Source organism: Crassostrea angulata, chromosome 3 (assembly GCF_025612915.1).
Source record: "Crassostrea angulata isolate pt1a10 chromosome 3, ASM2561291v2, whole genome shotgun sequence".
NCBI lineage: Eukaryota > Metazoa > Mollusca > Bivalvia > Ostreida > Ostreidae > Magallana > Magallana angulata.
This window is the reverse complement of record NC_069113.1, coordinates 56,955,236-56,979,888: the sequence shown is the minus strand read 5'-3', so window position 1 is coordinate 56,979,888 and position 24,653 is coordinate 56,955,236. Positions and strand designations below refer to the sequence as shown.

At 36.2% G+C, this 24,653-nt stretch overlaps 1 protein-coding gene across 4 annotated transcripts; it reads left to right on the top strand.

The window, feature by feature from the left end:
* The first annotated feature begins 1,519 nt into the window (after window positions 1–1,519).
* LOC128175911 (acetylcholine receptor subunit beta-like 1) lies at window positions 1,520–18,771 on the top strand. Of its 4 annotated transcripts, none has more exons than XM_052841804.1 (6): window positions 1,520–1,670; window positions 11,621–11,763; window positions 12,340–12,384; window positions 12,514–12,623; window positions 17,124–18,168; window positions 18,300–18,771. In XM_052841804.1, exons 1-6 carry the CDS (start codon window positions 1,631–1,633, stop codon window positions 18,471–18,473), a joined length of 1,557 nt encoding a protein of 518 aa, XP_052697764.1. In that variant the 5' UTR covers window positions 1,520–1,630; the 3' UTR covers window positions 18,474–18,771. The 4 variants fall into 4 exon arrangements, with proteins under 4 accessions (XP_052697764.1, XP_052697762.1, XP_052697760.1 ...); XM_052841802.1 differs by lacking the exons at window positions 1,520–1,670; window positions 17,124–18,168; window positions 18,300–18,771 and adding exons at window positions 6,291–6,833; window positions 15,157–16,105; window positions 16,427–16,723; XM_052841800.1 differs by lacking the exon at window positions 1,520–1,670 and adding an exon at window positions 6,318–6,833.
* Window positions 18,772–24,653: the final 5,882 nt, after the last annotated feature.

The following is a 24,653-nucleotide window of genomic DNA, read 5'->3' as shown; positions in this document are numbered from 1 at the left end:
AATTACATTTTTATGATCGGTTTCGACCAATCACAGTTGTGTCCATATGAGGCATCCGGCAAATTTACTATATTTGCGCACGTATTGCGCTTTGCACTATTTTATTTACTTTGCAATGACCTCATTAGAATCTTAAATTAGATTAAATCACGTTAATTACTAAAAATTTTACTCTTATGCGTTTGCCTTGAAACTTATTCAATTAATACGGTTACATGCATAATGATTTAAATCACGTTTTTCTTCACGTATGCGTAAGAATATTAATCGGAAGTATAATTCGCCTACTAAAAGTAAAGCTTATCCATGCATTGCAATTTCGGAAATAAACAAATCAGTGCTGTATATCTTATTTATCATGTTTAGTGCATGTATCGTAATGCTTTCGCATTACATTTAAATAGCTGACCAATGATATTACATGCCGATCATTCCTTTAAAAGAAAAACTTGTTACACGATCGTATGGTGGCTCGGGTCGTTAGCACGGTTTGTCACTGAGTGCTCGCTGACAGCTGCTTCAGCGCCCGGTGATGGTCTAATTGTGTCGTCAATAAACCCCAGCAGCATCTACAGTCGTCTCCTGTATCTGTCAATCCACAATGTCCAACGCCACAGAATCGTTTATGTTAATCCCAGAATCAACAGATTTAGACACCGAGAACCCGGAATAGCTAGAAGTACAATGTAATATACTGGGTAAAGACGGTCTTGTTTCTAAATTATAGATGGAAATGTTTTCGAACTTTAATTTCATTTGTATGCATACATGAAAATAATTTAATTCTGGTTGTAACCTAGCCTCTGATTGCTAAAGAAAAATTAAGGGAAAATTAAAGGAACACAGATTAAATCTATATCGTTATAACCTCAGTTAACTTTTGCGAGAATTAAAGTCATTCCGTCATAACTCAAAGATAATAAAGCAGACACTCGATATACTTTTACCCTTTTGCGATTGAAACTAGAAAAAAATGACAAAAAGATTGAAATTAAATGATTTGAAATATAAATAAAAATTATGTTTTTACATCTGAGAGAGCAAAATAAGGAAAGAGAAAGAAAAAAAGAAAAATTAATCTGCACCTGCTCTTAAAAAAAAAATATCTAATTGTTACTCTGTAAATCTTTAATAAATCTGTCTTTTGGCGAAGTCATGTAGTATATGAAATTTGAACAAAAAAGAGACCCTCAAACATCGCTATGACATTGATGACGTCATTCGGTGGTGACGCAATTGTTAGAGCCAGTCGGAATCACGCTGTTTCAGTGAGAGAAGAGGGAGACCGGGCCCGATCTTATCTACACGTGTTTACCCCTTTTTTTTTAATTTCCAACTTTCTAGACAAAAGATCGCCTGCCACAAGGTGGTGGAATTCCCGATCAATAACGCATCCTCGACTAGGAAGAACATTTTTGCTGTTCCATTTGTAAAAATGTAACGACCTCAATGTACATCTGTGGTGTTTTTATCCTGGTTTGATTTTTGTGGTAGAGTGTTGATGGGGGATAAAAATCGATGCTTTCTAGGTCTCGGTCAGACCGAGAGAACGCGGGGGAAATGGATTCCAACTCACCCTAACAACACTGAGCCTGGATTCCCGGGAAAATCCGCCTGCTGAGTCCTGACCATGCGTCTGTTACTGGTGATTCTGTTCGGTCTGGTCGAGGGTGAGTACCTTTCTTATTACGTCAGGCACATAGCGTCAGGGGGCCAGGGGTCACCCCCCTCCCACTCCACTTTCAAAAACAATGCTACGTGCCTGTACGTCGCTTAGCTCCACTGAGATTAAGTTTAAGATATAAGCTTATTACACTACTTCTGAGTTCCACTGGGATTTAGTGTGAGTGCCTTTCTTAAAACATTATTACTGAGTTCCATTGACATTTAGTGTAAGCGTTTGCTTGTTACACCACTGAGTTCCACTTGGACTTTGTGTGAGATATATTTCCATTACATAACTGCTGAGCTCGATCTCCTTAGTGTGAGTGGTTTTTTTTACATCACTGACCTCGAATGAGGGTGAGTGCCTTTGCTATAACATCACTGATGAGCTCGAACGAGACTGAGTGCCTATATTGTTACATCACTGAGTTTGACTGAACACATATTGTCATTTTAATAGTGATGAGATCTGTTTACTTTTAATTACTTAATTACTATACTTGGTGTGCCTTAAAGCCGAACAAAACAAATACATGTGTTTCTACAACAACAACCATAACTCTATATGATTATACATTGCAAAAAAACAATATCCTGGTTTACGGCATACATGTATTTATTTGCTTTCCTGCATGATATTAACAACAATACATCCATTGATTCATACCTTTTTGACTTTACCTATTGTGTGCCGCGATCGTGTTCTCTCTACTTAGCTGTATCGGCTTTATATTGTACTCTTGTTATCGATGGTCACGTGGTGTAACTATTTTGCAGCTGAAGGTCTCTATCCAACAATTGATTTCAAGAGTTGTCTAGGGTCAAACGTACAATATCTGTCCATATTGCAATTATTTTGTGGACTTGTACCAAAAACAATTACATACTGTGCTGGTCTATACTGCAGTTATTTTGTGGACTTTGTACAACAAATTAAAGCCGATTTTGCAGTCTAGCTTGAATCGCACCGACCTACATGTAACATTACAACTTTACCTTGTGTTGGACTGCTACATTTTCCTTCACATAACAACAATAGATATAAAATGGTACAGACGTTCTCAGTACTAGCAGTTTGATGTGCTTTAGACATACGTAAGTGCTACAGACTTATATGTACTTGGAGTTTAATGTACATGTATTTATGATAGGCAAGTGTAGGATGTTTAGCAATATGTGTATAATTAAAATATCTACATACTCTAAATGTACTTGTAGTCATAATATATCCATACCAAAATCAAACGGTGTACATATAATGTCATACGGTGTACACATAACGTATTCATACCAATATCATACGGTGAAGACATAACAATATATCCTTTCCAAAATCATACGGTGTACATATAATAATATATCGATATCAAAACCATACACTGTACACATAATGATATATCCAAACAAAACCATACAGTGTACACATAATGATATATCCAAATCAAAACCATACAGTGTACACAAAATGATATATCCAAATCAAAACCATACAGTGTACACATAATGATATATCGATATCAAAACCATACACTGTACACATAATGATATATTCAAATCAAAACCATACAGTGTACACATAATAATATATCGATATCAAAACCATACAGTGTACACATAATAATATATCGATATCAAAACCATACAGTGTACACATAATGAAATATCCAAATCAAAACCATACAGTGTACACATAATGATATATCGATATCAAAACCATACAGTGTACACATAATAATATATCGATATCAAAATCATACAGTGTACACATAATGATATATCCAAATCAAAATCATACAGTGTACACATAATATCCCTCCAGGTAATCGATTGGGTGAAACTATAGTACGTAATTAATAACTCCGCTAATATTTAATAATGAAAGTTATTGAATATGAATATTATTCATAATATTACAGTATGTGCAGGCAAGTAGCATCCGGGGATGGGGGGGGGGGGGCTTTGCACAGCAAAGATTTTTCTTAAATTTACATGCAAAAAATTGAATTAACATGGTGTCCCCCCTACTTTTCTGGGACCATGTAAAAGATCGAATTGAAAATAAGGAAGTAAAAAGTGAAATTGAAGTTAAAAGTATTGAAAGTATAGCTGCGAGATCTATAGGAATTCCCTTTTCATTTTCTGACAAATTTTTAATTGACAAATTAAAAGCACAGACAAGGGTAAATCTGACGTTGAGTATTGCTGTCAGGCGTTGAGTGGGCTAGGAGACATACACGGGGTTAGTAGATGTACCCGTTGTATGCAGGGCCTTCGAATTCGTGCGTTCTCTGTCCGAGTCCATCCGTTGTTCGTTCAAATTAGTTACCTAGTTACTATTACTGCAACAATAACACAAAAAAACAACACGGCACAAATCCCATCGTTCTGGAGAACACATCTCTGTATATAGCTGTTTCAGTTTAAAACACAATTTGTTTACTGGTTAATTTTTTTAAGCTAGCTTCACTACTGTTATACAGCATATCACTAAACTAACGCATAACTGTACATATAATTCTTGAAGGAAATATGATCAAGGTCCAAGGTGAATGGGGAAAATAGAAATGTTTTACTTACTTTACGGTGCCTGGCCTGGATGACGTGGCATCAAAAGAAGCTAAAGTTGATTTTTTTCAGTGAAACGGACAACCCAGATGTTTGTAAGACTTTGATCCGGAAGTTTGAGTTGTCTTTCTTCGTTAAGGTCTTTCTTAATCAGCACACTGTTCATCCTCCGTTTGACCTTGTTATCAGCGGCACTCTCTCCCCATTCCCCAATATTGTCAAAGTTATATATAGTAAATCGTAGTTTGATGATTGCGAACCTTTTAAACACTTTGAAGAAATTAAGAGCTCACGTTCATTAAATTCGCCAATTCTACCTCATAAACTACTGGAAATATTGTCATTTGGTTTGTTCTTTTAATTAATGGAAGTTAAGCTCTCAAACCACTTTATCAGCTGCAAAGCTTGGGGTTCTGTTGGCTGTGCTCATTATAGATGTACATACCTAAAATATCCGTATATATTGTATACTATATCATTATTTCTCATAATCAGTCATGACAAAAAACAGTAAAATTGTCATCGCTTAGAAGTCCTACATTTTACTCTATACAGTATTTGGAATCAAGTTCCTCTACTTAATCACCCTCCCCCCAACACACACACAAACACCACCCCACCTCATTTACTGGACCGTACTATGCATATGAAGTTGATACCTAACAACATGTTTAGATGCACAATGATAAAATCAATGCTGATATACATATCTATATAGCAATTTGCATAATAATATTAAGTTTTCAGACCTGTTAAGTGATGATTAGATATACTTGTAAGTTTTTATCCCTGACGACGGGGAAACTCAGTGATTTTTAAAACTAATTCGAATTTATGTCACAATCTACGTATTAAATAGATATTTGTAATTTTCAAACTGAATTCAATCAACATTTGTGTGTAGGATAACCAAAACTTTGTTAGATTTTGTATTACATGTACCACAATTCTAACTGGCAAACATTATTCAACTTTTGTTTCAATTTTAAGCTGAAATAAATAAACAAAATAAAACATCGACCGCTTTCAAATTCTAAAGCGAACTACGCGCACAAAAGGGCCCGATATTTGCATATGTTAGCGGAAACACAAAAACACTTCGCGATAAATCTATGTTTATTCATGTTTATTTACTTTAATTAACGTCTTTTGTCTGTATTATTTATTCACAAATGTTTTAAAGGAAATTCAGTGTAGCATTTATCTATAAAATTATCGAATATTTATTTCTTTCTTCGGGTTTTAAAACGTGCGACAGTTTTTCATAATGAGTAACCTATCCATATACTTTTTCCCCTGCCCTATCCAAAAATCTTTAAAGTATGGGAGACGTCGATCGTGTATTTATTTTCAATGAGTTCCCTGACAGGAATGTCAGATTAACGGATGATCTACAATAAAAACAATCAGCGAATCATCGCCTGATAATCGCCGGATAATCTGTAACAATATCACTAATCTCCCTCCCCGTGTAAACACGCGCAGCGGGCCAGATCTCGGATTGTTGTCGATCTTATCTATAAACACAAGACAAAGGGGATCGATCACAAGTGATTATATATCAGTGTATATATTCTGTCACTTTTGGAATATCTTTATCTTTCAGTTCAAAAATAATTTAAAACATCATTGGCTTTCGAAATATAGGAAAGACATAAGCTTGTAAAAATTTCGTTTTCAAGAATTACTCTACAGATATTGCAAATGATTTCAAACAAACGCTAGTTACTTGAAACAAGTTTTTCAAAGAGTGCCCGCGAAGAGGAAAAAAAGCTCTTACGACAGAAATGCTGGAACAGGACACAATCCGATTGTAATTACATCGTAACAATTCATTAAAATTCATTATGATTTAAGTCTCTTGGCGAGCATCAAACCAAACACTTTCACTGCCTCTACGATTGTTTGAGATTTTCGGAACGAATCGATCACAATTCCAATGAATCTTAACAAAATCTTAATTAAATGTCTTGGGGCGCTTGTTTCAGAAGATTCGGCATGGCGCAAGGGGGTCCGTAATGATCAGGCGAGAAACACGTGGTTCAGTGAATCCACAATCAAGTGCAATTAATGAACAATTTGTAAAGAAGGAACAGAGTAAATAGAAAGGTTTTGTTTAAACGTTTGGACAGGAAAAGAAACAACGAAGAAACTGACTAGTCTGCAGCGAGCAGGGGAGATTTCTATACCTGATCAATGCCCTAGAAAGGTAGAGCAGCCATAGTACATCGCGTGAACGCTGTGTAAACATATTAATACCGGTATTAGAGAAAGCACGCGCAATTGTCGCTTCATCAACAGCACGTGTTGTTAAGCGGAACAACATATGTTGGAGAGCCTGGAAAAGTTACAGAGTTTGATAGGCCCTCTACGCATGCGTTAATATCTGTGATGGCGACTTACATGTAACGAAAAAGTGAAAACATCACCAAGTGTTACGGGGGGATTGAACGGTGTTAAGTGGTCCATGGAGGCATAAGATGTTCAAGGATTCGGTGCTAGAGGAACGAGCACGATGAGGATGGCATGGACCACCTATACCCCGTGTGTTGTGTTACTGGTCCAGGTCTTCAGCCATGTGTCGGAGGGAACCCTAGCAAGAGGTAACAAATCACTGCCCAGGCTACTACTTCATTTAGTTATACACTCCGTGAAAATTATTCTTTACTTATACTTCTCTCTGTCGTCTACTTTAAAGTCAATGTGTCCATGTCTTGAACACGAGGCATTTTCTGAATGTAGTGAGTACTATTCAGGGAGCTTTGCGTGACGTGTAACCGGGAAATGGACGCGAATTATTGACGATAAATCTAAGAACCGAATGCTAGCGGAGTGCGGAATATGATTGTTGCAGAGCACTCCAATATGTGCATGCTTGATCTTCATAAATATTACAGATATCAATAAACTAAATTAACTAAATCAAATCGACCACGTGATACAGCTGATAATGAGTATTTAACGTTACAGTCACCAGGGGTTTGCACTGAATTATTAAACAGCATGTAAAACATTCAGGTTAAATGATGATTTTGCTCAGTATCCTCTAGTAGCTTGATACTCAGAGAAACAAGTATAGACATGCCACACGGGGGCGAAATGTAAATAAACCCGGACTTGATTTACGTTAGTAAATATTAACATTAAATACACCTACAAAGCATTTTCTTGAGAGAAAGACAATACCGTCCTCAGTAAGTTTTGACCAGGTCGTGTTTCAATGGCCTGATAGCCAGATTGGTAACATATCGTGATAAACAATGGATTCCCTAATCCCTACAACAATCCTATAACAGGCTGGGAGGCTGTGTCATCATCAGAACCAACAGGGGACATTTCCACGGTGTAATCAATGTCCGTGAACAGATCCACTTAAAGAGGGCAACAAATTATGAAATCCAATTAAAATTAGGAGAGCTGGATTGATGTGGCCATATTTAGGCTATATTTATCTCTTTTAAACAAAGAGCTCTGTATGAGAATATAGGATTTTTGGATTTTTTGTTCATTAAATAGATGATTGTGGCCCAAAATATCATATTTAATAGTTGAAAGCAGATCTGAGGATTAATTTGTTGACTATCCAGTCCCTTTAATTAAGGTACTTCACTACACCGAGACTTATACTTTTTAAGACACTACGTCACAAGATGGCGATTTAAATGTTTTGTTAAACTGTTTGTATCAGTCGATTCAGATGTATATCTTCATAGCTCAGTGGTTAAAGTACTAGTATTGTAAACCGCAGGTCATGAGTTCGAATCCACCTGGGGCTTTTGTTTATGTTTACTGAATGAAATTTTTTAACATATCATTTTTTAACTAAAATTGCACATTTTTTCGCCTATTAGACATATATACTTCTTATTCATCATGCTTCCTATCATAATCAAGTAATTTTCTGCTGATTTGAGAAACTTTTTCAAGGTGTAGTGAGGCACCTTAAATCCCCCGCTGTGCTCATTTAATTAAGGTGCCTCACTACACCTTGAAATAGTTTCCCAAATCAGCAGAAAATTACTTGATTGATAAGAAATATGTATGTCAAATAGGCAAAAAAAATGTGCAATTTTTGATAAAAAATGATATTTTCAAAAATTTCTTTCAGTAAACATAAACAAAAGCCCCAGGTGGATTCGAACTCATGACCTGCGGTTCTTAAGCCTGATACTTTAACCACTGAGCTATGACGATATACATACACATGATACAAACAGTTTAACAGAACATTTAAATCGCTATCTTGTGACGTAGTGTCTTAAAATGTACAAGTCTCAGTGTAGTGAAGTACCTTAATCGTCTTTAACCGATTACAGCAAATTCAAAATTTGTTCTTGGATAAAGGCACGGATTTGACATCAAGTTTAATGCTGTACAAGTATGTAAAAGATATAGTAGCACTCGGATCTACCTTATAATTTCAATACTGATTATAAGTTAAAAACTGTTACTAAGTAAAGAGAGATTCCATATGTTTAAGCATTTTCCCAAAATTATCTCTAAACAGAGCTCGTTTTCTTAAGGAGATTAATATAGTTCATAACAAGTATTCTTTTTAAAGGTTATATGATCGCCAGGTGATATCACTGGTCACAGCTCTGTTGATGTAATGCGAAAGCATTATGTTACATACAATAAACATAATAGATAAGATATATCACATCGATTGTTGATTTCCGAAATGAATGAGCTCATGAATTGAACTTCCTATTAATATTCTTACGCATATGTAAAGAAAAACGTAACTTGAATCATTATGACTGTAAATGTTTTACTTTCGAGGCAAACGCATTAGAATAACGGTTTTAGCCATCTACATGTAATTAAAGATTTAATCCCAATGCGTGAGCAAATAGTAAAAATTTGCCGGATGCCTCATATGGACACCACTGTGATCGTTACAAGCCGATCACAGAAATTACCTCAGCCACCTAGCCTTCTTGACACGAAATGAAGAATTTTGAACAAAAGCAATTAATAAAAAATACATGCAAAATGAAGATATTCACTTGATTCTTCTTGCGTTTACTCGTGTTTTACCCATGCGGACTTGATGATTATCTAGTTCCGGTCTACTTTCGGATTGCTTTGACTTTCAGGTCTCTCTTCTATCCACTGCTTCCGCTCTACTATTTTACTGTGGGCCCTTTTTGTGACATACCCATCTACAGAATCCTTTGAACCATTTTAGAATACCTGCATGGATGTTTGGGTTTTTTTTACAATTCATACGTGCATCACCTTGTACAACAGTTTCTGGTCATACTATTAACGGGTGTCTGCAGATGACTAATATTGTGATGTTAGGGAACTACTACATGTTCAATACGAGTGTTTTTTATAGGAACGATTTAGGTCTGATTTCTCCATAGTAAATTATATTTATAGCCTTAGGCTATTTTAATTGCCTTTTTACCATGAATACGTAATCTACGACCAGTGCCGGAGAGTCCCGATCATATGATATCGCTGCACTTTTTCTTCGCTATTTATTATTGCCTAGTTTGTCCATTATTCAAGATTCGTCTGTACATTCTTCGGAACGAACAATTTTCTTCATACAAGCCAAACAATTACTTTTTAACACAAATATTACAATAGTAAGTTATTTAAAAGTTATTCCATATTGCAGGGCTATAAGCGGTCCTGCTGTGATCGTTTTACATTGAATAAGAACCATGTAGATATATTTACACAGTGTTTTAGAACACAAAGCAGAAAGCTTGTAGAAATATTCATAAAGCCCCTCCAATCGATCAGTGAACATAGAATACATGTCAATGGGAGATCAGTGCAATTACTGCCGGGGCTCACTCACGGTCGGTGACAGGAAGATTCAGCGAGTGTCGCATGATGTCTCCCTCCGTCCTGCTAGCTGGCGTTGTTTGGGGGGTAGTCATCTCTGGGTCAACTGTAGACCCGGGTAAGTACAAAAAGTCTCGTCTGTATGTTCATTTCACTCGACGGAAACTATTGATGTATCTTTTTAGGAAACCTCTCTCTCTCTCTCTCTCTCTCTCTCTCTCTCTCTCTCTCTCTCTTCGTTTCTCCTTGTTCTATGCGACTATATGTCTGTCTATCTATCTATATCTTCCTTTTACTGCTCGGCGGTCTCTATAGTTCATCGATCTAATGTGTTTGTTTAAGAATTCATTCATGCTAAGTGAGTATATTAAAGAAACGTCTTGCAGACACACTGAAGTACCACAAACAAACAGAGTCTTAGCTGTTGTAAGATTCACTTTCATTTCTCCTGTTAACCTTGTGTCTGCATTAAGGATTCGATGTACATCGACAATGTACAGAAACCAAGAATTCGGTTTATTATTAGAGGTATTAGCGTTACAGCTGGAGATCAGAGGGATGGCTTGGTTAAGGGAACTTTGTAGTCGAAAGGTAGAATTTTTATTCTTCATTTCAAAGAATTCTGTTTTCATTTGCTGAAATTAGTTACATAGCTGCCAGTGTGTTGATGGGTTTTCTTTTACGATCGCTGCGTTAGGTGGATTGGAACACATTTGTATTCACCATTTGGCTAGTGAAAACTGACGAGGCGATGTGAGATTGTGAGTGTAAATGTAGTCTATGTGAATATAAAATAACACTAGCTATACCTCGACAGAAGTACACAGCTTTATCGTTAAATTATTCCATTCAGGATGCACGGTTCTCTGGTGACGTCAGAGTTCTTGGTCAGTGACCACATTATTTATTATGATTTTCGAATAACACACCACGTACGCATATAGATCATCTCTCCATTAGACAAAAATGAACCGATTTGTATGGTACAATGCAGATGAATATTTGATAACATGTTTGCTGTGGACAGAGTTTTAGATCATATTCTGTACGGTTCTCTTTTTAATATTAACCTAATAACTTTAATGGGCTTAAAATCTGTGTCCAGAATCTAAGTATAATACCGGTATTTAATTCACAACTTTTTATGATAAGTACTAATCTAGAAATTGTATAATACGCTTCTACAAACGCATCAGATTCCATGTCATGCATGTACATTTGCCATCATGTGAAAATGAAAAATTCGGTAAAACATATTCAAAACCCAGTTTATTAAATTTATTAATTATATGGGCTTGGATTGATTTCAGATTTACAGATAATACCAAATGAATGAATATATACGATACATGAGTAATTGAGTACTAGTATATTGTTATTATTTTGACGTATTGAAAGCACGGTATTCAATTCTTCAGCACCGCTTGGTGTGGTATAGGACATCCAAAAACAAGCATCCGATGCTTCAATGAACGAAATATCATTTTCACAAAATTAAGTGATTCATCAGTACGTAGGACAGATAACAATTGCACAGCATTGCCTTAGTAAAGCACACACGCTATATAAAGTTTAAATTTTGCAGGTCTGGGAAGTGATGACGAAGTTAAACTGATCAAGTACCTGTTTGATGATAAGAACTACAACCCTTTGATCCGCCCCGTCCGGAACATCAATGAGTCTATTGAGGTTCAATTCAACCTGGCTCTTAGTCAGCTTATCAGTGTGGTGAGTATACAGTCAGGTAAACCACAATGTCTTGTACAGAGATCACACTATATATATTTATAGTCAGGTAAAACATTGAGGACTTACTATATATATTTATACAGTCAGGTAAACAAACTATGTCTTGCACAAAGGACTCACTATATATATTTTTACAGTCAGGTAAATACACTGTCTTGTACAAAGGACTCACTATATATATTTATACAGTCAGGTAAATACACTGTCTTGTACAAAAGATTCACTATATATATTTATACAGTCAGGAAAAACGCTACGTCTTTTACAATGGACTCACTAACTGTTGTACTCCCTACCATGAGAGCTCCAATCATACTTGGGGTATAAAAACTGCCTACCTTATTGTTTATACATACATCACATTATTAGACAACCATACTGTACATATACAATTTTTGAATGTAATAACATTGTTTCTATGACGTATGATGATTTACATGGGCATGGACAGGTATTATGTCTGTGGTTTCCAGGTTTTAATGTGAAGGAACAGACAGTGAAGTAAACCGCTATATATTTAACACTAAGTGATTCCCTCATTCTTCTCTTTATTAGGACGAGAAAAATCAAATCATGAAAACGAACGTCTGGCTCCAGATGGTAAGTACAAAATATAACTCAGAAGACTTACACTAGGGGCAATCAGTTTTTGGGATTTAACCTTACATGAACAGCTTTGTGATGTCGGTGTTTTCCTGAGATTGTAAATAAATTATTGTTTTGTTAAAGTACTGGTACGACTATCAACTGACATGGAATCCCGAACAATATGGCGGTATCAAGACAATCCGAATAAACCACTCAAAAGCATGGCGACCGGATATCGTTTTGTTTAACAAGTAAGTGAAGTCTTTCATCCTTTTTTTGTTGTTGACTCTCTTATTGAATAGATATTGTAAACCGTATTTTTTTAATACTCTTTTTCAATACTTCATCATGTTTGTCTTTTAACTGAACTATTTTTTCCTGTCTGAACCGCTCTTTATATGTTATCGTTAATTTATTTTGATTTCTTTGTGTTCTGATTGTGTGTTTCTATAAATGTTCGACTTCTGTGTAACTGTCTCGCTCTATATAGCTCTCTTGAGCGTTCCTCGCTCATTTTCCCGGTCAAAGATAAGGAGCCAATCACAAATCAGAACAAGCGCGGGAAATTTTGAATCATCTGCAACGCGTTTTTTATTTTATTAGCGCTGATGGGAAATATGAAGTGAGCTACGAATCCAATGTAGTAATGAACCATGACGGACTGACGTACTGGGTCCCGCCCGCCATCTACCGGTCGTCATGTGACATCGACGTCAAGTATTTCCCGTTTGATCAACAGGAATGCGAAATGAAATTTGGGTCTTGGACTTTCCTGAAAAATCAACTGTTCTTCACTTATTATTTAAATAGAAGGACCTTAGATTTTTCCGACTATCTGCGCAGTGGAACTTGGGATATCATTGATAGCCCTGCAAGGATCCAGGAACAAAAAGACCCAGTGTCCGGAGATATTCGAGATATGTACATAGTGAAGTTTGTGATAAGAAGAAAAACTCTGTTTTACATTGTCAATCTTATCATCCCGTGTGTGTTGATTTCCTTTGCAAGTGTTTGTACATTTGCACTTCCGGGTGATGGCGGGGAAAAGATCACAATGTGTATTTCCATTCTGCTAGCTTTGGTTGTGTTCCTTTTACTAATTTCCAAAATATTACCTCCAGCGTTGACAATCCCTCTGATCGCCAAGTACCTCCTGTTCAACTTCATCATAACCATTATCGCCATTGGATGCACTGTGTTTGTTCTAAACAAGAACCACAGAAGTCCTCGCACCCACAACATGCCCAGGTGGGTCCGCGTCGTCTTCCTGAACTACCTCCCAAAGATCCTCCTCATGACACGACCGGGGCACTCCTCGCGCTGGCAGGCGCGCTCGCTGAAGGACGCCATGATGGAACCAAGAAAAACGCCACGCGACCAGTCCGTGCTGAAAACTCCTGACACAGAGCGGAAAGTGTTCGACAGAAGTTTGGATTTTAATCATGCAGCTAATTTCAACAACGATACGCTGTCGACCTTCGATGTGTTCGGTGAGGAGTTCCGAAGAGCTTCTGACGCCTTGAAGTTCATTCGGCAACACACTCTTAAGAATGACCACTTTGACACGGTAAGTTGATTCATCTCTGTGTAAACGTCATTTGACTCATGAAAGTTGTTTCAAAGATTTATTTTTGATATTTTTCCCTAGTTCCGTCAATTTTTCTTCTATGTTATGGGTTTAAGGAGGTTTTGTGGACATCAATCGGTTCATAAAAACGCATTTCAACTCACCGATCCAAATCCTGGTACTTAAAGTCGCTATTGAACTATTGATTTTTAAATACCATAATATTTTATCATTAAAGCTGGGTTTTTTAACACTGAAAATATAAACTTCCTTGTTAATAAGAATAACAATGCTATGAAATATCCACTGCGTCAGCCTCCACATTAGAAGTTTAACTCGATTGATTCCATGCGTCCACTTTTGTTATCTCTGGACGTTTGTTGTTTAGATCATCGACGACTGGAAGTACGTGGCCAGCGTCATTGACCGCCTCCTGTTGGTGACCTTCCTGATGGTGACGGTAGGGGGCGCCATGGGCATCTTCCTCCAGGCCCCCCACATCTTCTCAGTGGTCGACCAAGACGCGATCATCGAAAGACTGATGTCTTCCCTGAATTAAAGTTTCAATTGTTTGTTAAGTTGATCTGACTGTTTTGTCGCAGTTTTACATATATAGAGGGACACACACATATATCTAGAATGCACTCAGTGTTACTAAACGTCGTTTACAGACTATGCACAGGTATTTTAATTTCTTCATGCTTTGTGTGTATGTGTGTAATGTTTTGTCCGTTCTCTGCCAAATTATGAGAAGTCTTCCCAGCATAAGGTTAGTGTTCCAGATCCTACATATATATGTATATTTTTAATAGATTTTCAGAAATTTCAAAGTGTATATTTATATTGTCTTTTGAAATCTGTCTTCGTAGTGAATCGGTGCAGGTGTTTTACAGAAGTGCTATATCTATTTTTAGATCATACCTCATATATTAACATCTTTTTGTTGTATTCCTAAAAATACCAGTAGCCATAGCTGCTATAACTTTATATTAAGTGTGTTTTGTTTTTTATTCCTTTATTTTTATTTTTAATTTTTTTTAAACTTATTGTTATAACATGAAGTAAAATAAATTCACTATAGTAAATAATGATGGTTGTTTGAAAATAAAATATTCATCTCCAAAAAACTGTGTTTTTTATTCATTTAATTTAGAAGACTCTGGCAATTATGGGCACAACATGCGCCTGATTTAATGCTGACACTTTTACCGTTTTAGCGCTGATGGTAAATATGAGGTAACGTATGAGTCAAATGTTGTACTGATGCAGCCGGACGGTGCGGCCAATATATACCAGGTCCCGCCCGCCATCTACAAAAGCTCGTGTGACATCAATGTCGAATATTTCCCATTCGATGAACAAGAATGTGAAATGAAGTTTGGGTCTTGGACTTTTGAAGCCGACCAGCTGAATTTCACCTACTATAAGTTTTATGGTCTGGACATGACGGACTATTTGAAGAGCGGAACATGGGACATCGTGGATTGTCCGGCAAGGATCGTCATCTGTACGGACCCGGAAACGAAGCGCCGAATCAGCATGTACATCGCCAAGTTCATCATCCGGAGAAAAACTCTCTTCTACACAGTTAATCTGATTATCCCCTGTATGTTGATTTCCTTTGTCAGCATCTGTGTCTTTATGCTGCCCGCTGACGCCGGCGAAAAAATCACTCTGATTATTTCAATTCTATTAGCGCTCGTCGTGTTTTTGCTTTTAATTTCTAAATTGTTGCCGCCTTCAAAGACGATACCACTGATTGCTAAATATCTCTTGTTTACTTTCATTATGAACATCATTGCCATTGGTTCCACTGTGTTCATTATAAACCGGAACTACCGTACTCCTCGAACACACCGAATGCCTGAGTGGGTTCGAATAGTCTTCTTGAAATACTTGCCAAAATTTCTGTTCATGACTCGACCTAACCATGATGAAAGATGGAAGAGTCCTTTGAAAGTTCACTCGGAAGAAAATCTAGACCATGATATAAAGAGACATGCTAATCATGATATGAGTAACACACGTTCCAGGAACTGCCGGTTACACAACGTGCCAGAGGCGACGGAAGTTGGTTACACTCCCATGAGCCCCGAGTTGATAGAAGCAACAGAAGCCATTGGTTTTATAACTGAACATTTAAAATGGGAGGACCGATATGGTTCGGTGCGTTTTATCGATCTTTTCTATAATGATATTGTAGTAAATACAGAGAAATATACCAAAACAGACTCCGATGTATATGAATCATTAACATTGTTCATGCAATTATTCGTAATCAATTTTAATATCCTTATTTGATATGGGATGCATTGGACGAAATATTTTGTAGGTTAAGACATATTTCATTGTAACTGAATAAATACAAATCTTAATTTCAATAAGCTAGCGTTGACAGAAAACTTTATTTTAGGTTATTTTTATATTTTTATATATCTATAGTAGATATATTTAAATCTGACCTATTGAGAACTGGTTTCCTTTCAGGTGACCGACGATTGGAAGTACATGGCGAGCGTGGTGGACCGAATGTTACTGTACATATTTCTTATCGTCACCGTCTGTGGTACGATTGGAATACTAGTGCAGGCCCCTTATATCCTAGAAAACATCGATCAGGACGAACTGATCGGAAAAATCATGGACAAATACAAAGTCAGCCAAGAAGGCAACATTGCCCCTGATACTATATATCAAAATGCACCCTGTTAATGTTTTAACAATGTTTTTCATTCAAACTGAGAATAAACTGTGAATCTGTATGAATAAATGTATTTAGCTGCTTTTACATTCGTTGTTAACCTTAATGAACTCCCGTGATGAGCATTTTTTACAAACAAAAGAATCTTGAAATAGGAACAGGTAAAATATATAAAAAAAATACAAAAGATCATTTAATAATATGATAGATATGTGTACATAGGTGCTATCGCTGAACCGTGGCATGTGTCTTAGCTAGTGTGTACACATAAACATGGACAAGTATTTAACGCTGGTGTTGGAACCAAAGCATGACGCTTATATGAATATCAATGCTTAATTACATGTATGTTAGTTTGCTTGCATATAGAGAGCATGAATACCACTCCTGCTTTATAGAAGCAGCCAACTGTGTCCTGTTTATGTAAATGATGTAAGCACTGTTTTGTGACGTAATCACTTGTGACGTTTTATTTCCTCACAGTGCTGATGGGAAGTACGAGGTATCGTATGAATCTAACATCCTGTTGTCGTACGATAGCTTGGTTTACTGGATCCCTCCCGCCATCTACAAGAGTTCCTGCACCATTGACGTTCAGTTCTTTCCTTTTGACCAGCAGATCTGTGAGATGAAGTTCGGATCCTGGACGTTTACAGACAAGCAGCTGAACTTTACCTTCTACAATAATATGGACAGTTTAGATTTCACCGACTATCTGAAGAGCGGAGCGTGGGATATAATTGCCGGACCAGGACGGATCACGACTGAAATCGACCCGGGATCTAATCAGAACAAAGCCATGGTCATATTCGAGTTCCACCTTCGCAGGAAGACGCTGTTTTATACGGTCAATCTCATAATTCCATGTATATTAATATCGTTCGTGAGTGTCTGTGTCTTTCTGCTTCCGGCTGACGCATGTGAGAAAATAACGCTTTGTATATCTATTTTGCTGGCGCTGGTTGTGTTTTTGTTGCTTATTTCCAAAATTTTGCCGCCATCCCTAAAGATCCCGCTGATCGCTCACTATTTACTGTTTACCTTTATAATGAACATCCTCGCCATCTGTTTGACTGTATTTGTCATCAACAAAAATTTCCGAACTCCAAGGACGCACCAAATGCCCAACTGGATTCGAATCGTTTTCCTGAACTACCTGCCCCGCCTTCTTTTGATGACCCGTCCCAATCATATGGAGAGATGGCAGAAACCGAAACAAGAGATATCCGATCAGCATAGCAGTTCGAGCATATATCAAAACGACGTCACCAGATCGAACCACATTTCCTCCAGTTCGCCAAACTTTCAAGAACTGACTGAATCTCACCACCCAGGATGCCGCAGACAGAATAACAGATGTGTCCCAGAAGGTTCTCCTTTACTAGGCTTCACACGTCAAAATGCCAACCATTCTCCTGGCCACGCCCCAAAGAACAAACTTTTTCAGATGACTCCTGATCTTAAGGAAGCAACAGACGCCTTAAAGTTTATAACTGAACACCTGAAGGCCGAGGATGAATATGACACAGTACGTAGTCGATGTGACTTCTTGTCCATTTACATTTTACACTAAAATATTGAGAATGAAGAAGTTGTGTAATTGTATCTTTGATTCAATTACTAGTTGTAAAAAGCTTACGCATTTTTTCTCCATTGCAGGTGCTGGACGACTGGAAGTTTGTGGCCAGTGTCTTGGACCGACTCCTACTGATTGTGTTTCTGACTGTTACTATATTTGGAAGCATGGGTATACTAATGCAAACCCCGTACATCTTGGAATACGTCGATCAAGATGAGATCATACAGAAACTGATGAAGAAATACATGAAATAAGGAACACGTGACTTGGTACGAAGCAAACACTGCAAACATATATTAATCAAATTGACCAATGACCAGTTACCCATACATTATCACATGATTTTTAGTCTTGGTCTGCTGAAATGATTTTTTCTTCTGTTTTTCAGAGATTTGCGACATATCATGTATATTTATCTTTTCATCGAAGTTCTGTGCATTTTTGTGAACACTTGAGATTTTGATATGTTTATTTCAAGCACTCGTTTGTAATTTTCTATGTTATTTGTTTGCTCAATGTTTTATAGCAATAAACGATGAATATAGTACACAACTGCACTAATACATTAGAGTAATGTTAACACCTGGAAAATAATTGTCAACATATATCGTATAGTGCCTTGTACATGTATAGAATGTATGGTGGGGAATAGGTATACTGAAAGTTGCATACTGCGCCACGGAGTCCATTGCCTCACTTTTGTAGTTCTTTATTCATCTTTCAATTGATAGAAACATATCTAAATTGGGCTGTTGCAGTCGATTTTTTTTTTGTTAAACAAACATCTTCATTTGATTTTTTTATGATTCTAAGTGCCTGCAACTTTCAGTATATTATTATTAGCTTGCTTGGATAGCTATAGTCGATACATATATGCACTTCAAATATTGGCCTTCAGTAAATCTATCGAATGAAATCGAGGAGACTGCAATATTATTAGAGAACATTTTGGATGTCATTGAATGATTAATTGTGATTTTTTACGATTACGAAATTCTTTAAAAACATCCCTATAATAAAGATATCAACAGATCTCTGTTTCATTGGGATATTCTGAGTGATTTTGGTATGAAAGTGATCGGAGGCCAATTTTTGTTTATTTGTAATTTTGGTTGCGCTGTAGTTGCGTGATGGTGCGCTGCATGCCAAAACAACGCTTGTCTCCTGATTGCTGATTGGTTGATTGGTACTAATGACTGGTGATGCTATCCGGTGGAGATCGAGCTCTGTTAGCGGCGGGAACACGATACAGGGATAACACAGCGCTCACTGAAACAACAGCCTTATAAAAGGGGGAATCATTATCAAATATCTGTTTCTTATTGTTTATTCAGCGTGTTTTCTGTTCAAACAATGTATTTGGCCACACGTGTGAAAAAAAAGGGGCTAAGGATTTGGGTTACTTCGAAACAACAGCTTGTTCTTAACTTAATTAACAACAATTCAATAATCTAAAGGTGTCTGTCCTTGTTTTATAAGATTAGGTTGTAATAAAAATCAATCCTCCTTCGTAATTGTTTAATATTTCACTTCTACAAAAACACCGATAATATAATGTTACAATTCATTTAAATTGTCAATGGATGTTGCATAAAAATTAAAATTGTGAATAGTTCAAATGATCGAAATGAAAATTCAAGTGAAAAGCTGGATGGTTTGAAGTCGCGTAAGATTTTATTTTTAAAAAACCGTAAAACGTTTATTAGGTAAACTACTCTTTTCATTTCCTTTTTTTCAAATATTAATGTAATCAGAAGTTACAAAAATAAATAAAAACGACATATTCGGATTACCTGTTTTCTGTTTCAATAAACATTATTAAATTACTTTAATCGTTTGAACTATGCATCACAAATTCTGAACTCATCAATGAACATCAGTAAAACCTTGAGAGGTTAGGTCAACGAACAAATTATGCATCGACCATTTATATTTATTCACGAGATAAAACATTCGCTTTAAAAAGTACAGGGATTCTGAGATCCTTGAAAACGGTTGTAAATGCTGCATTTAGAGTCTTAACTTGAACCATATCTAAGACGTCACGAATAAGTGTACATGCAAATGAGCAACGTTTGACGACATAATGTAATAGAGCTTTAAGAGCCCCCATTGTCTAATCTCTGAGTTAAATTTGGGGGTAAAAAGTGTAACTTTTAGCATTTATAAAGCAAACGTTCCCAGGAAACACATCAATAATACTCGTTCCAAGAAAAAAGTCATCTTGGTTCTTTGCAGGTATCAGGTGTTGAGTGGTTTTAATAAAGGGTGTTTGTGTACCCAGCTATTGCTCGGTTTTACCGGACATCGACCATTTTCTTAGGTGGCTATAGCTGCAGATCTGTAGCTCTCTGGTTGAAAAAATTCGGATAGACAAACCAGAGAGCTACAGTTCCAAGCGTTGTAAAAACCTCCGACTTACGCCGCCGTTTTTGTGTCGCTCGCTTCGGGAATTATATCCGACTTTAAAAGCATTCAACCGCCTAAAAAATTGGATTTACTAATTAAACATATTGTTTACCCTAACTCAGCTATCTTTGTTTTCCTTTCAATGGTTCACAACGGCCATCCTTCGCCTTGGAATGTCATCGTTTTAAAAAACTCGCCTTATGACAACCATGTTTACCTAGTAGCGAGATCTCGGGTGCGTCGATTTACCCAAATGGACCCAAATGAACCCAAATGGACCCAAATTCAAGCGGAAAACAATTATAATAATTTTGGTCAAATTTAATTTTTCTGTTTTTATTATTTAAAATGCTTTATGAATGCATTTCTAATGATCAAATGAAATTTGGGTGCCCGTCGATGAGTTTTTAGCAAGATACAGGGCTCACAATTCTTGCTCACGTAAACAAGGCTCATGCCCTGTTTTTGTTTACATAGGTTCAATATACCAGTAAAATATTTTTCAAGCTGAATTTTCTATATTCTTATTCATTTTAAGCATAAATAAACAGTTCCCACCGATTAACACATTCATTTAAGGTCTAAAACTGGAGTTTTTACTTCAACATTCAAAATGTAAACAAAAGCTTTGTTTACATAGCGAGGAATTGTAAGCTATGTAACTCGCCTATACATGTAACTCAACAAATGACACTCAAATTTTGGTTGCCTATTAAAAATGCCTTACTGAAGCATTATAACTATTAGAATCGAAAAAATAATTTTTTACCGAAAGCGTGACCATGTCCCTTTAAATATGTAATTTGAATTCAGAGTTTGAATTTAATTATAGCTGATGTTTAATTTTCTAAATTACTATCAATCATTACAGTGAACTCGAACCATAGTGATTATGTTTTTAACTTTTACAGTATACTGATGAATGCAAAATAACGAAACAGTATTAACATATTAGGCTCGTATTAAGTATAGGACAATTGCCTGAAAAAAATGGGTTTGAAAATATTGATAAACAGTTTTACAGCTACGGCATTTACAAAAACATGCAATATGCATTATCGTTAAATGAATCCAATTCCCGTAATAGCTCCGTTGTTTTAGCCGCATCAGCGGACCACCAGTTTAACATCAGACAGCCAAAACCGTTACGCCAACATATAGCGTGCACTTGTCTTCAAAGATCATCAGAACTGGAACTTACAGAACGGTTGGGTTGATGTCTTGTTTTCTTCGTGTATTTTTTTTCGGGGTTTTAGTCCTGCTGTTCTAAAGTAGGACCGTGTATTTTAAGCTTTATAAACATCCATGTGGTATTAACGGTGGTAGAACAATGTACATGTATATAAGCATTGCAGATATGACAAAGCATAGCAAATACCCACTGTTCTATAACCAATCTCTTATCTAAAATTTACTAGAAACACACCAGTCTAAAATGAAATTTATTATGTTCAGAACTGTGTCCCTTATCTTTCGTGTTTTATTATGAAGGTTGATTGAAATTCCCTCGACTGAAACATTACAAGAGATGCAAGAGAATATTGCCCATGACCTCTGTCAATAACCTTGACCTAAAAGACAAACCGAAAGTGAAACAGTGTTTGGACCTCAGCACAAATCATTGCTGCTAACAAGACTTAGTTCTTGAAAATAATCGATAAATTCGATTTAATGTATGCTAAAGCATTGATTTCAAGGAAACTTATTTATAAATACCTTGAAAATAGTCAGAGTTTAAATGGTACGAATTTTTTGTAGTCGTATGTATTCCTACGCCAGAGATCAATATAGTCTTGTTCAACTCGACGCTCGGCTGTCTCCACAAATCCTTGTCGGAGATTTACGGTGTCAGCCGAGCGTTTGGTTGAACGAGACTACAGTTAAATATTGCTTGGATCCATACAATTTTCGAGAAATATTTCTATCACTGATACATAGTTTGATTGTCGAACAAGTCAAAAATTTCATATTATAAAAATGTGTGTAATACAAATTAGAAACTACATGTACTTGTCATGCAAAATAACATATGATTGATTTTAGAATAAATATATAAACATCGACAAAATCAACTCCCGTGAGTTCTTCAGTACTTTGATTAGAACTTGAATGGCTTTTTGGTCATATTTTGAAAAAAGAGCAAATGAAAAATAAACCGATTTCAATCAACAAAACGTGGAGAGATGACCCACTTAACATCATAGGGACCTAGACACGACCTGAGCTCAATTTTTCCAATTTGTATTGTTTAGAATAGTTATCATGGGCATTTTTAATGCTTTGTTAATATATTTGAAAGTCAAATATTGAGTTGTAAGCAAGATACAGTTGAAATTGTTTGTTTTTTTTTAAACAAAGCTCGAGCCTTTTTATTGTTTACATATGTGTTAAAATTGCTATAAGTTTCAATTAGATGTTGCTTTCTTTTGTTGATAATATTAATTATAACATAATTACATAGAATTTAATGGAAAATTAAATTGGCTTTTGCGCTATCCCCCCCCCCCCCCCCGTCTTCTTCAAAATACATAACCTAATCCTGCGCAAGTTTAACGTGTAGATTCAAATAAGTTGTAGAGCAAGGAATCTCGATTTGTGAATTATACAAAATTTACACATCCATTGCCGCTGAGCCATCTAGCTTACCCACCAACCATAAGTTTAGTTTTTTCTTATGTTATTTGTTCTACATATAAAATCATAACGAAATGAATAAATGACATTCCAGGCTTTTATATTTCAAATGTCAAACAGAAAGAGATATAAATCAAATGTTTAAACCTCAAACTTGATAAAATACCCAACCAGACTATGTCCTAGGAGTCCAAGACATAAGAAGATATAAGAATAGTTGGACAATTAATCAGAAATGAATACATAACACTCATCCAACCCCCGCGATGTCGGCCGATCCCGAGGTATTAAGTGTATCAATAGAAACCAATCGGTCCCGTGCCTGACTCGCTGTTGTCCAAACAGAGCTGTTATTGTTTCTCCAGGAATTGGGCACATGATCAGCGCCGATCCGGAGAGATGTGTTTTGACAGTATCCGATCCATCCCCTATTCAGCATATGTCTACATAAAACGCCTGATAGATGACGGTGATACGACTGATCATTTCTCTACCGACAAAAGACCAACAAACCTAACTCTCGGGAATTCACGTGGTTAACGAGACTCTAGGTTATAACGGAACAAGACAGATCTACATGTACAACGTGGATGAACACCGTGAGCGAAGATTAACCCAGGTCAAGGAGATAATCCTTTATGTCATTGATCCGACAAATAATCTAGTACGCTTTGGTATTTGTTGTCCTTTCATTTTAATATCAGGTTATTGGGATATATTTTTTTAAAATTTCAATTTAGTTAAAAAGAGGACTAAAGTCTTACAAATTTCTTGATTCAGTGGCGTATACAACGTATTTATGATATGCAAAATATTTATTATGACATTGATCTAATGTTCGTATAAATGATTTCGTAAAAAATACCTTTATGACCTGCAATCATCTGAGCGAAGGCAATTTTTAAATGACCTTTAACCTCCCATGTTATTTTTGGATTTTGATGCATCTCGCGTTATCCAATAAAACCTAAGTAATACATAAAAATTTGTGAACATTTCTAGAATTCACATCCTAGGCGATGGGAATCGTTTACATTTTTGTTAATCAAAGTGGAAAGTGGAGGAATTTTTTTTAAAATCGATTCTTCAGTAGTACAACATAGAACATACCGATAACTGAAACATTACATTGTATGTTAGGGACTAGAAGAATTTAACTAAATAATTTCACCCCTGCATAGCAATTTATTAGAAATAATTCTTAAACCAGGAAAAAATAGAAGAAATCATAATGTACTGAATTGTAATTTGATCATTTATCCTACAGACAAGTACTATTGCAATCAGTTCTGACATTTATATAGGTATAAGTGAAAATAAGATTCACTTGTGAATACAAAATGCCGCGTCTACAGGCATACACAATACATATGAACCGAATTTAGAAAATA